Raw genomic sequence first — 14,641 nt, 5'->3', positions numbered from 1 at the left:
AATCCCTTATTAAGCTGCGTACTCACTAACGAGCTGTAACCATAACTATTGCATGTTATGTCACTTAAATTATGGATAGTGTGTACGTGGTTTGCAAGCATGCCGACGATAACGAAGACAGTTTCACGCGTACACTCTGGAACTTCGTTAATGGTCGCTAATAAGTAGTAAACGCCCACCGTTTAAACGAAAAGCACTTAACAAAGTCTGTTTTTTAAAATAAGCGCATAAGCACGCTTTTCATTTTAAGCGTAGCGTTGGTCACTGGTCAGTTCTATAGATACTCAATAATTTCATTTTTACAACGTGCCTAAATTTCAAGTAGCGTCATCTATGTTTCCTAAACAAATTAATTCAACATAACGTTGCAAGCTTTTTTTAAACATAAAGTCTATGCGCTTAAACGCTTTTCTAAACGACTTTTTAAGCGTCAAACTAAAAAGCGTAGTGAAAAGCGCTTTTACAAGCACGCTTTTTAAACGTACCTCTTAACGTTAAAAAATAAGCAGTTTTTTCCATTTCAACGGTTAACAACTACAAAGTTAAACAACATACGCTTTTAAACACCAATGAACAAAATGTTAATATAATAATGTTATTTCATAAATAAAAATGTAACTCTTTTTTACAAACAACTTACTTATCTTAAAACCTTTAGTGGTCTATTCTTGCGCTTCGCTATCAACACAACAACGTTGCAAGCTTTTTTTAACATAAAAGTCTGTCTAACGTTTTCTAAACGATTCTGTTAGCTTCAAATTAAAAAGCGTTTAAGTGAAAAAGCGTTTAAAAAGAGCACGCTTTTTTTTAAAAAATCATGACGTAAAAAAAAAAGCAGTTTTTCCCATCTCTATTAACAAGTACCCGGCTTAATAATAAATTTCGTAACCTATTAACATAAAAATATTTTTCACTTACAATGTTTTTGCGATCTCTATCTAAAGATTTTTGAGGCTTTCGAGGCAACATTACACTTGCGATTAAAAATATGCAACAAGGTGTTAAAAAATATATTTTTTAACAGAACTAAAGTGACCGACATAGCTCGCAAATGGCAGTGCGCCGGGCATGTTTGCAGGAGGGTTGAGCGCTAAACGAGCAGACTCGTTCTGTAATGGCGACCACGTCAAGGAAACGTAGTGTGAGACGCCCTGTTGACGTGCTGCTAGATGGACGGACGACCTGAGCAACGTGGCCGGCAGTGGCTGGATGCTGGCGGCAGATCTAGGGGCTTATGCCCAGCAGTGGATGCGTGTAAGCTGATGATGATGATGATGTAGGTAACATATTTTTTGCCACTTTGTTTATAGTAAATGATGAAATAGTGATGTACTACGAGTATGTCGACTGCACAGACCAAATATGGCCGGTTCTGATTACAAGTGGGGTCACTTACGTTATGATTTGTAATATTGATTCCGTAAGTTACAGTAAAATTTTAAAAGAACAGTTGAGGTAACGATAAACGTAGCTTTTTCTATAATTTCTATTTGATGTAATTTTGGCGGGAAATAATGAAGTGACTTTGTCACCCGTTTAGCTCCAGGTATTCTCAATCTAAGGAACCCCCCACACTAGCGTCTTTCGAGCGTTAGCATCTTGTCAAAGCATGCACAGCTTCTTGCCAACGAATGCACAGGGCGACTGCGGAATAACAAGGAAGTATGGCGCTTCGCAAGAATTTGCGAATTGCTCCGCATCGCGCATTCCTGTGATGTTAATCTTTTTTGTGTTTTATTCCTATAGTTTCTTATCAATAACAGCAGTGCAATATGTGTGCAATACTTTTTTTAAGATTCACGTCGCTACCTTGTTTAAAATATACGTTTAGTGCGGTCGACGATCGTCGAAGGCATGGTTACCCGAACCATGGCGGTGAGACGCCTTCGTGCACGAAATCGCATCGCCGCAATATGCGTCGCATTTTCCTGCGTTGCGAATTCCCATCGCGTCGATTCGCAGTTTTGTGTTTCGACCCATACGCCGCGCTGGCGCCATGTCGACGCTGTGACCCCTGTGCGTGCGTTGCCAAGAAGCTGACGCTCACAAGACGCTAGTGTGGCGGTTCTCTTAGATATTTGAAATAAATATTTTAAATGATAAATATATTCTAATGTATATTTATTTACAAAGTGCAGCCACTAGAGTTACTCATTCTTCACACGGGAATCTGCTTTATAAATGAGCGGTAGAGAATCAATTTAAAGAAAAACTGCCTCCGTGGCCGAACGGTCACCGTGCCGGACTGCCACGCAGAGGTCCCAGTTTCGATTCCCGGGCCGGGAGAAATATTTGTATGGCCTACATTTATTTCTCTCGTGAGTTTGGGTGTAATTTGTGGTTGTCTATGTGTGTGTCCATGGCACCCGCGACACAGGGTTTCCCTAGTGCGGGGCTATGTTGATTGTGAGCGTTATTATTATTGTGAGCGTTAATTTCAAGTGTAATTTGCTTACCTATGAAAGAATGATTTTGAATAAACATTTAAACTTATATACCAGTTTTGTTGTAGGTATTTATTTTGTACTATTTTTGGAAATTATTAATTGCAAAAAATACTGTATAAAATCGACCGCCATCGTCGAAGTTATAATAAGGTGAAGGACGAGTAAAGAACGTATAAATAAATAATCATAGAGACAGTTCACGTGTCCAGCCCGTTTTAATTACAATATAACATCCCATTGTTATAGTGGAATTGATGCTATAATGCAGTGTATTTCTCGTTTTCGGTTTCCATTTCTTCTGTTAGTGTGTCGCTTTTTCTTGCTACTGTCGTTGCCGTGATCAATTTGCGGTCATCTGGAAGAAATGCTGCTACGATTGCCGATGCTGAAATTAATTTAGAAATATATATTTAATAAATAAATATATTTTTAATGTAAATAATTACAATTTTTAAAAAAAACAGAACTTAATAGTTCGTGGATTTACGTCTGTTTAGGAAGTGAAACTATTGTTCGGGATTTAAATCCGCTGTTTTTTTTTCAAACAAACCAACGTTTCGGGCCCTTTACAGGTCCCATGGTCACGGTTGACTGAGGTGGTACAGTCATCAACTAGTTATGTCTAAGATTAATGCGAACCACCCTATCTTTTCACTATAGTTATAAAAGTTATTAATTAAATATCTTATTTATAATTTTACAAAGAAACATTCCAATTTACGCTACATTGTTTTACAAATTATTTTATTGTAACAATATGAATTTTTATTAAGTTAAATTTATTATTAATTAACAATGGAAATTAGAATAAATTAAAACATATTAATTAATACTGCAGTCTTATGTCTGTTTGGGATTTTTCATCGGAGGAAATACTGGATGAAATAGTTTCATTTCCTATGTGTAACAATCGCGAAAACCTTAGAACTCGATATTACATCTGTTTTATTGAAATCGGTTACCGGAAAGTGCGCGAAACCGGATTCATCCCCTATTTTGCCGCCCTTAGAAATGGTATATTTTCTTAAATGGGACCAGTATTGAAGCACCCTCTTTCCAACAAAAAAGTATCATCAAAATAGGTCCAAAAATGCCGCAGTAATCGCGCAAATAAAATACACACACAAAAAAAATATAGAGACGAATTGAGAACTACTCTTGAGAACTAAAAAACATACTCAGCTCAATATCTAAATTAACTTTTTATAAAATTTTATTAACGATCGAGTTATTGAATAAAATTTTGAATTTCGTAAATTACACGTATTCGTTGTTTGGTTCTTTATCAACCTATTATAAATAGTCTGAACATCACAATGTTTTGCTACCATGATTCAATTATTTTTGTAAAATTACTCCATTGGTTTGTTATAATCATTAATACAAAGATCGAACACAAAGAAAAATTCCATCGATTTGACAGGACTCGAACCTGCCTGTATGCCAATCTTGGGCAGCTATAAATAGGACAGCTATAAATAGAACCACTATAATTTAGGACAACTATAAATAGGACAACGGTAACCTATCACAAACTCGAAATAATGTTTGTACGAATTTTCATTACACCGAAAACCGAATTATAACGAAACCGTTGTTCTTTCAGGATATGTTGGATGTTTATCACAAACATACGATTAGGTTAGGTTAAGTTAGGTTTAAAAGAAAAAAACGTTTCCTCTCAAAATTACTTTCGAGGTTACCAAAATTCGAGCCAAACGTTATTTCTGGAAAATGTCATTTCGAACTACTGATAGGTAACCTTGGAAAACTATAAATAGGACAACTATAAGTAGGACAACTATAAATAGGACAACTATAAATAGGACAACTATAAATAGTATGCTCTTACGTACATGCAACTAAGGTGGCAAATAGGTAAAAACCAAGTTCGCAGTTGGAATTTAGAAGAAGATTAAGAATCTGTATCACAACAAACACCATCATACGACCTCCGGTCATCGTTAATGAGATTGCTAAAGCCCTGAAATCAGAAAATGTGGCTTATCATTTATTTCAAACCATTGACGTTTTAGTATATTTTCGGCTACGGAGACAGTTAAAAACTTGCTTGTAAGTCAAGGACATGGGATTTGTCAATTTATGTCTCAGGGTGATGGGCGCAGTGGAAGTGCCTCAAAGATATTTACGATTTAACGCTGTAAGTGGCACTGCAACTGTTATTGGTACGCATGTCGCTTACCACCAGGCGAACGACTTGTTCGTCCCGTCACTTGGTATTATTAAAAAAGCTCTTTACTCACCTTAGATGTGTAGGGAACAAAGCAATAGACATAGCTGTGTACAGTCCCACCAGTAACAAACCCGTTGTGAACATGACGAAGACCGCTGCACTACCGATTGCATTCGGTATCAGGTTGGTGATGATGCCACAGAGTCCAGTAAAAGCCGCGACTCCCATCGCCATATTACGGCGGCCGGCGCGGTCTACAAACTGTAATTTTTCAGTCAATTTTGGATAACTAGAACTTTATAATCAAGTAACCGCGTGTCTTATCTTCGAACTTAAAGAAAATTCATGAAATCTTCTTGACACAAGACTATTTGTGAAGATAGGTTTTGTTCACGTATAAATAACATTAGGGCGTTTTAAGGGTGCCTTCAAATTAGACGCTTATAGAAGCGCTACAGAGGAGCGACTGTGGCGCGGCAGCCGCGCGTTGGTAGCCGGTGGCGCTCCAATAAATTTTAGTTCTCTTATTGTGACTGCAAAAGATGACCGCGCGTGGCGCAACTGTCGCACTGCAGCAGCGCTTCTAAATATTGTATGAAAATTATAGAATAAACCATAGTTTCCCAAAGTGGTCCCTACAAAGTGGTGTAGTTCGTATAGGGGCCTATACGAACTACACTACATAAGTATATATAATTTTGTAATTAACGAAAAAAATATATAATGTAATGTAGTTTATATAGATAATTCAGGTTTAATTTTCTTAAATGCGGTAGCACCTCTTGAACAGCATCAGCGCCTAATGGGGGGTGGTAGGGACCACTTTGGGAAACTATGGTATAAACGATTAGGTAATTAACTAAAAGTGAACAAACTTCAACTGTCATTTGATCAACTACAATATTTAGTAGTAAGTTTCGTACGTAGTATTACTGCTGTACTCTTTGATTTGGTCGCATGTTATTAACTGTCATCTGCTTAAAGGCTGGATTTTAGGTTGTTTGTCGAAGGAACGTTGTGATAGGTGTTATTAAACATTTCTAATTAAATATTATATTTATATTATATATTCAATACTATTTTAAATAGGTAGTTCCTAAAGTTGTCTATTACTGGAAAATATTATCATAAATTTATTATCCATTTTCAAAAAGCGCATTATAATTTTACAGTAAGAAACAGGATAATGCCTCATAAAATACCTCATTATGGTTTGTTTAGATTTAGTTAATTACTTATACCTTTGTAGTATAGCAGTGGAGCGGCTGCAGCACCACAGTGGCGTGGCACTGCAGCGCTTTTATAAGCTTCTAGTTTGAAGGCACCCTAAGTATTGATGGAAATACTAAGTCACTAGGTACAAATCATACGAACTTCAAGTAAACGATACAGAGATAAACAAGAAAATTAAATCTTATATCTACTTTAGTATGGATACGAAGTTTGACGTACCAAACTGATTATTATATTGACGATTGAATGTAGAGACCCGACGCCGAACACAATTAATAAAGATATCATATTCAGAGAGCATGGCGCCACGTCTTCCTGTAAAGTAAAAGAAGAAAAAGTTTTAAGAACATATTATAGGAAACTTAAAAATCCATTTAAAATAAAAGTTACTCTACCTTCGATTACTAAGTTCTACACATACATACGTATACTTCACGCCTTTTTCCCCAATGGGAAAAAGGTAGGCAGAGACAACAGTCTTCCACTTGCAGTAGCAACTCCTGACACATATCTTTCGCCTCATCAACATGTTTATGGGTAAACAAAAGTAATTTTTTATTATCTATAGTTTCTAATTGTCAAAGTGGCGATCACACACTTGGATTGCTCTTGGAAATATAACGTATGTAATTGTCATTACCGAATATTAAGACCAGACCTAACTACAGTCCACTAATATAAGAATACAACAAACACGCATCAGTGCTTTCATACACGCTCGCCGGTTAAGGATACTCTTGACCTGGCCCTTCTTTAGGATGGCGTCAATTTGGTCATGGTAAATTCGCCTTAGTCGGCCCGGACCAACTTGCCCGCTCACTCTCGCCTTATAAATTTGTTTCTTCAAACTTCTTTTACATGTCCGAACCATCTAAGCATCCCTTTCTGTATCGTTGTCACTACATCTTCTTTGACGCTGCAACACTTACTAATGTAGAACTTATCAACTTAGTGATAAGTTCTACGTTAGTAGTAGGTATATATAATAAGACAAATATGGTAACTTCAAACAAATTCAGTTGTATGTGCGCCCGCCGCGTGTCGTGTACGGACGCAACAATCGCATAATCTCGGTATGCACTCACGTTGTATAACGCGAGTCGTTGTCGTTGCCGGAGGTAGTGCACACATATAAGCCGCGTTGTTGCGTATGAATGGAGTTACTGTTCTTGTCTATGTTAGTAGAGTCAGAAAAATATTTAAAAGTTGTTTTGATAAACTTACATTTCCTAGAAAGCCTTGGTTTGATGCTGCGAGTCTCTCTAGGAAATCTCTTGTTTCAGCATTTAGAATAACATTTGGTCAAATTCCACTAAACAAATTTTGTCACTTGATAGATATCAAAGCCTCACCCCTTCGCGATTACAAATAACATAAATAACAGAAGAAGTTACTGGAGCGTGACCACACATGGACCGCAGAAGTACGATTTGGAGTTGAGGAAATTGGACGTATTGGAGACATAAATATTGTTCTGGGAAACCGTTGACATAAAATTGCCAAAAAGATTTATACTTACGTAACCTATTGCATGAAATCCAAAAATACCCCTGACCACGCAATTTGCGAATACCTATGAGGCCGAAATAAACACCATAATATTGTACAGTGTTAAAAGCTTTGTTAAAAATTAAGCATAATAATAATGTATTTATTTCCAAGCGTTGGTTGACTGTAAAGACATTAAATCTAGGATAAGGTTAGAACATTACAAAATAGATTCCCTGACTCTCAAAGTAGAATAGCCTGTCACATGAGAGCCAGTGTAAAAAATATTACACCAAGAGCTCGCTACGAAGCACGGTCTCGTACATCAGAGGATGTCATACTACAAGTATTCACCGGAGCCAATACTCGAAGACGACCGCACCAAAATCTATTGGGATCGATCCATTATCACAGACAGGACTATTCTTGCGTATAAGCCTGATATTGTGATGTTGGATCCATCGCAGTCGAGGGTATTTCTAGTGGACGTTACCATCCCGCATGACGAGGATTTTGTGAAAGCCGAAACCGAGAAATGCCGGAAATATTTCGACCTGGCTCCACTGAAATAATCCCAATTGTTTTGTCCGCAAAAGGGGTAATTCCAGTCAACCTTGCTAACAGCTTGAGGCGGTTGGATTTCTGTGTCGTGTCGCTTCCAGCACAAATGCGGAAGGCGGTCCTGCTCGATACAGCATGTATTATTGTTCGCCGGTTCTTGAAAATTGCCGAGAATGCCTCTCTCTCATTAGAAAATTTAAAATTAATGTTTTAGGCCTTGGGAGAGACGAGAGTCTAAAATAGATAATAATAATAATAATAATCTTACATTAGGAGGTGCTTGTTCTCCCATAATAATGATGGCACATAGGTTGGATTCGTAACCTTCCCCAGTACGAAGAATCTCCACGAACTGATTTGCTATAGTCGGTAACCAAACGACAAACGATCCAACCCTGAAAAAAACATATTTTTCTTTTAAAGTAAACAACTCTAACTTGGCTATAGTTTTCGATTCACTTTTGTTTACGACACATTGCGAACAAATAGTAACATTTGTAAAATTATTTTCATCAGCATCATCAACCTATTTATACGTCCCACTGCCGGGCACGGGTTTTCTCTCAGGGGAGGTTTAGGCCATAGTCCGCCACGCTGGCCTTACGTGGGTTGGGGACTTGAAACGTGTTCCGAGGGTTGTGAACCTTCTTGGCCGTCCAGGTTTCATCACGATGCTTTCCCTCATCGAAGAGGTCATGGTAAATTTTAAATTGGCACACAAATTTCGAGAAACTGAGAGTCGACGTCTAAGAGAGACGTAGAGAGAGACTAAACCTAAGGCCTCTACTTGCGAGACGGCATACGATTAGGCTACCAAGGCCCAATTATTTTAATTTATTATATTTTATTGAATTATTATTTACTTAATACCAAAACCAGTCGAAACTAAATTTTTATTTGAGAGCCAATATGTTAGTTTTATTGGTGGTGCCATAGTATAAATAGTACAAGTAGTGTACATCTACATAAACATAGCAACGCTTGTATGTGTGCATGATTAACGAGCGGTATTGTATATGGACGCATACATTTACATAATCTCGCGGTGCACTCGCGTTGTACATATGCTTGACAGATAGCCGGGAAATCCGGGATTATTCCGGAATTTTCGTCTTGTCCCGTGTCCGGTAATTAGACTTTACTGTCCCGGATTCCAAATACTTAGATGTTGTTTTTACAAATTTACTAGACGCAGACGCAGCGCTGCAGTTGTGCGAAGTAACGTCGAAATATTGATTGCGAATGACGTAAAATTTTTGTGGGCACTCAATGAGTATTAAAGACTCCCAAAATATGGTAGAAAACAATGTTACTGTTATAAATGATGGTCATCTGACAAATTAGTTCTAGTAGTAGACGGCGACTCTCCCTTATCCTAGTAGAATTGTCCCGGAAATGATACGTCAGTATCTGTCAACCCTAGTTGCGCACACGCCATTAATTATAAAAATCAATGTTTAAAATATAACTGCGTCTGTGGCCGAATGTCTACTATGCTGGACTACCACGCACAGGTCCCGGGTTCGATTCCCGGACCGGGAGAAATATTTGTACAGCCTACATTTCCTTTTCTCGTGAGTTTGTTTGTAATTTGTGGTTGTCTGTTTGTCCATGTCTGGCATCCGCGATACAGGGTGTCCCTTGTTCCAGGATATGAGTTTGCGTTATTATTACTATCATTGAAAATATTTTTCTGTGTCATATTTATAATTTTTTTAACTGAGAAAAAGCATGAGTTCTCATAATTTTTAAGTTTTCGTGATTGTTACACATAGGAAATGAAACTATTTTTCCGGACTTAAATCGCGTAAGTATATTTGTTTTTCAAACAAACCCATGTTTCGGGCCCTTTACAGGTCCCATGATCACGGTTGACAGATCAGTTAACCCCGATTTAAATTGGGAAAAATAGTTTCATTTCCCATGTGTAACAATCGCGAAAACCTAAGAACTCGATATCTCATACATATAATCAAAATACTAACCCGCGAAGTTGTATACATATATGTTTATATAAATAAGTAATGCAATTGCAAAGGTTATTTCAATATAGCACGAAAATAGTGTAATGAATATTACAATTTTTTTCGAATTGCTTTTGCAACCTCTAAGTACAACTAAAATAATAATATTACAACCCTACGCTCTGAGTGACGAGGCAGTGACGCGATGTACAAGAGAGTTGCACTACTTGTATTTTTATACTATGGTGGAGGTACTACTTAATTATTATTATGGTAACTCAACTGCAAAAACATTGAAAGTGTTGTCATGATGATGAAATATTTGAGAAGAGGAGCTTTGAACAACTCTTTCATTGCACCTTTCTGTTCCGGTGCGTCCGATGTTAGTTGCAAAAGTCCCTTTACCTAGAACAAGATATAGGCAAAATAGTAGTTTATATGACTGTTACATAAAGAAAGCCATTAAAATACGAGTGTCACACAATACATCTCACGTTTTAATGCCTAATTATGTACACTTATATACACTGCTTTATCTATACACATATTATAAGCTCTCTATGATGTGTTCAGGAACCGCATGTTACGACTGGCGAAATGGCCGCAAATAAAAATTTTCCTCACGCATGTCACACAGTCGTGATTTTTATTTAATTCATAGACATATTAGAGTCGGCCCCAACTATTATATCGTTCGATATAAAGTAACGTGTGAAATTTGTCAAAATTGTTTGCTATTGAACCTTTATTGACATTTCATTTCGAATAAAACTTCATCTCGACCGACATTAGAATTGAGGTCGAATCAAATTGTTTTGTTTTTCTGAGATGTTCGAAATTTAAGTGTATTAAAATCGAATTCGAGCAATAATAACATTTTCACAGATAAGGAATTTGTTCTAACAAAACAGTTTATCTATATGCTGGTCGTAATCAGCTGTTTGACACCTCATAAAAGGTTTATGATATCTTAGAATAATAACGCATAGAAATCTAGTCCGCACACGCTAAGTGAGGCAAATTGAAGCGCGCCAAAAGGGCCTACACGAGCGGGCGGGCCTTCAGTGCTCAAGGTCAAGAATTTTAGCTAAAAATGACGAAATGTGCGGTAAATGAGTGTAAAAATACGTCAGACAAACATAAAATAGATACTAACATCACATTCAACAAGGAAGTAACGCGGTTCAACTTGTATTTTTATATAAATATTCACTAAAACCGAAAAATAACCTACTACTAAAACTAGCCTACATGAATTTGATTTTTGCCTCACTTGTGACAGTTCGTTTGATATGAAACTATCATTCTATGCCATTGACTTACAAATAAATGGACGACGGGTCTAATACAAAAACCACGAAAAAAATGTCCCAAGTCAACCTATTCGAAATTTAAATTGTTATGTCATCGCAGTATCGCGCTGTCCGTAGAACAAATGAAGACTAAAGGGGAGTGTCGCTCTGTATACGATTTTAGCGCCTTACAAGTGCGGACACTTTTTAGCGCGGACCCGACGTCCATATAATTGTAAGTCAATGTTCTATGCGTTATTATTCTAAGTATGATATGTGTGTAGATAAATATTATTAATATGTTGTTATATTTATAATATTTAAATACAAAGAAAAAATCCTTCAATCCTTCCTTCGATTTGGCAAACAGCCCTTGGTTCGGATAGACCCGGATCGTAGGAATTTTTATTTGTATTTTGTTCGGCCTTTGAGTCAATAATAATATGTTGTTAGACAAATATGGCATTAACCATAAATTATTATTATTATTTTAATATCAAGTGACGGGACGACAAGTCATGCGCCTGATGGTACAAGCCTCTACATAGCGTTGTAGGCCACCCAGCTTTAAATCGCAAAGATCTGAAGGGCACTGCCCCTGCGCCCGTCACCCTGAGACATAAGTTGACAAGTCCCATGTGCCTGTAATTTCACCAGCACCCTTTGCCCTTTAAAGCCGGCAAGCAGTAATGTCACATTAGTTATATTAAGTACTCCTTGGCGGCAGAAATAGGAAGGAAATAGGCAATACTTCCCTGCTACTAAGGTTTCTGTAGGCTATTACAACATAAAATAATTGTTAATAATAATAAAAAAATAACTGTTAATTTTAACTGCAGTAGAGCTCCTTGTGAAAGAGTTCGTCCAAGAAAGTACTGCCATATTACCTATTTCCGCCACCAAGCAGTAATGTAAACATTACCGCGTTCCGGTTTAAAGGTACTGGTGAAATTACAGGCACGTGGGACTTGTTAACGTATGTCTTTGTCGCAGTGCCTGTCAGATCTTTGCGATTCAAAGCTCCGAGTGGCACTGCAACTGTTATGGACAGGCGTGTCGCTTACTACCAGGCGCACGACTTGGTCGCCCCGTCACTTAGTATTATTAAAACAAAGTAGCACCTAATAGTATACAGGGTTATTTTTAAAATTCTAAGAACCTCACCTCAGATTTTACTTTCGTAACAAAATAAAAATATTCAAATAGATCTCTCTAAATGGTTATCACCACTCACGATACTTAGACTATGGAAACCAATCCTCGTAAATTGTGATAGGATCCACCACCAGAATTCTTTTTATGAATGACAGTACGCGGGAAGCGTTGTTAAAAATTCAGATGTAAAAAGTGTCAGGTAGTATAACAAAAACTTACAAGTTTCTTTTTATGTGTTTGTTTTCGTGTCTTTTGTATTTGGTTTTTTCAATGACTTTTTAGCCGTAGCGCCATCTGTGAGAAATCTTAAGTATTTCCTCACCCAGTTAGATACCTTTACAGCTACTAGCCCTGGCTAGAGATGTCGCTATTTATTGTATTTAAATTTTTATTGAATTGATATTCAATTATTTAGGAAATGAAACTATTTTTCCGGATTTAAATCGCGTATGTTTGTTTTTTCAAACAAACCGACGTTTCGAGCCCTTTACAGGTCCCAAGGTCACGGTTGACTAAAAAGTAATTGAATATCAATTCAATAAAAATTTAAATACAACGAATAGCGACATTTGTAGTCAGAGCTGGTAGCTGTAAAGGTATTTAACTGGGTAACGAAATACTTAAGATTTCTCATAGATGGCGCTACGGCTAAAAAGTTTCTTTTTAGTAAATTTATTATGTTTTGTAAAAAGCCATGGAACAAAAATTGTTGTTTATGAAGTTGGTAATATTGTCCAGTGAGGTTGGTAGTATTTTGAAAATAACCTACTGTATACGTATCTCTCATTTTGAAACAGTTAATTGGTTAAATTAGTGAAAAAAGTTATTGTAAAATTAAGCACTATCTAACCGGGAGCTCCTCTTGACCCTTTCTATTGTTCATTTTATGTATAAATCTTAAAATGTTGAGAGCGCCTTCTTCGTTGCCCTTGGAGAAAACGAACTTGGGGCTCTCCTGCATGAAGAGCAGCCAGATGAAGCAGATTATACTGGGCGAGGTAAAGACCACCATTAGCGTCCGCCAAGAGTTCCATTGAATACCCAAACCAGGTACGTGGTAGGAAAATGGCAGAGGAATTATGGGAATGGCCACCACTGAAAAACAAATTGAGTTATGTTGATTATTGAGAATGTTGCGGAGAACTAATATTTACATTATATTTGCGTAAGCATGCCAAAACACATTTCACTGTCCTAATTATGTATGTAGATAGCTACATATTGTATACTATATGCAAAGCGAAGGCGGCATGTGCGCTGCGCGGACGCTTTACGGACACTGCACGCGCGCTGCACGCGCGCTGCACGTGCGCTGCACGTGCGCTGCAGGTATGCGTTAATAGGTACATGTGGCGCAAGAGCAGCGCGCGAACGGCACGTGAACAGATCGCACTACGTCTAATGCTCTGGCCACACAGAGGCGGCCGCGGAAGCGTTCCGGGCGCGGGAATTTTTGTAATGTACCAGTTCTTATGAACCCTGCCACACTGAAAGGCGCGGCGGCCGCGGGGCGAGGCGGCGCGGTGCGGGGCCGCACGCCATGACAAACAGGCAGAGCGGGCGCGGGACCGACCGCGGGGCGGGTGCGGGCGCGGGTGTTGTAATACATTGAGTTCTATGCAACCGTTCACACAGAGCGTCAGTGGCGGGGCGCGATCCGGGAGCGGGGCTTCAGCGGGCTTGGACGTTGTATTTTTTTACAACTATGGAATGTGTTTTAATTGATTTTAATCAAGTTTCAAGATGAATTCGACGGAAAAACTTATATCATTGGTGCAATCATACCCCAGTTTATTTAATACAAGTGATAGAAATTATAAAAACATAGAAATTATTTGGGAAACTATTCCAAGGAGCTAAATCAAGGTCGTGAGTATATTTTTTATGTTTTTAATTATTATTAAAATAATTGACAAATTGTTCTCTGATTTCAATTGCATAATTAGACGATCTTTGATTTGTACGAGGAATTGGAAGTAGTTCATTGGCATCAAGTGGTTGAGAATCGCTCTGTTGAACCGCATTGTTACCGTTCTTACTTTAATGAAATTGTGTAAACAACACGTGCCTTTGATAACCTCTATTGTCGTTTCAATATCACATTGCATGGGACGTCTATAGACTTGCCATTTCTGTGTTAGCTGGCCGAATACGTTGTGGAAAACGTCTCCATCAATAACAATCAACTGTGAGAGGTATCTCACAGTTGATTCTCATGATCACAGGCAGGGCTGGGCAAAATACATGCTACATCTTAATTGAAATACAAATTACAAAATACTTCCTTAAATGTATTTAAAATACAAA

General features: G+C 37.7%; 1 protein-coding gene across 1 annotated transcript in view; it reads right to left on the bottom strand.

Annotated features, from left to right (window-relative positions):
- Nucleotides 1–2,497: 2,497 nt before the first annotated feature.
- Nucleotides 2,498–14,641, bottom strand: part of LOC113237857 (putative transporter svop-1) — a 30,348-nt gene continuing 18,204 nt past the window's right edge. Inside the window, exons 5-11 of the mRNA XM_026474556.1 lie at nt 13,185–13,429; nt 10,171–10,292; nt 8,192–8,318; nt 6,094–6,189; nt 4,712–4,902; nt 4,304–4,431; nt 2,498–2,832 (exon numbers count right to left, since the gene is read on the bottom strand). Coding sequence (XP_026330341.1) covers nt 2,705–2,832; nt 4,304–4,431; nt 4,712–4,902; nt 6,094–6,189; nt 8,192–8,318; nt 10,171–10,292; nt 13,185–13,429 — 1,037 coding nt within the window. The 3' untranslated portion in view covers nt 2,498–2,704. The remainder of the gene's footprint in view (nt 2,833–4,303; nt 4,432–4,711; nt 4,903–6,093; nt 6,190–8,191; nt 8,319–10,170; nt 10,293–13,184; nt 13,430–14,641) is intronic.

This window comes from Hyposmocoma kahamanoa, unplaced genomic scaffold (genome assembly GCF_003589595.1).
Source record: "Hyposmocoma kahamanoa isolate Upper Pololo Valley unplaced genomic scaffold, ASM358959v1 94, whole genome shotgun sequence".
In the NCBI taxonomy this organism is placed as follows: Eukaryota; Metazoa; Arthropoda; class Insecta; order Lepidoptera; family Cosmopterigidae; genus Hyposmocoma; species Hyposmocoma kahamanoa.
This window is presented reverse-complemented; position numbering and strand designations above follow the sequence as displayed.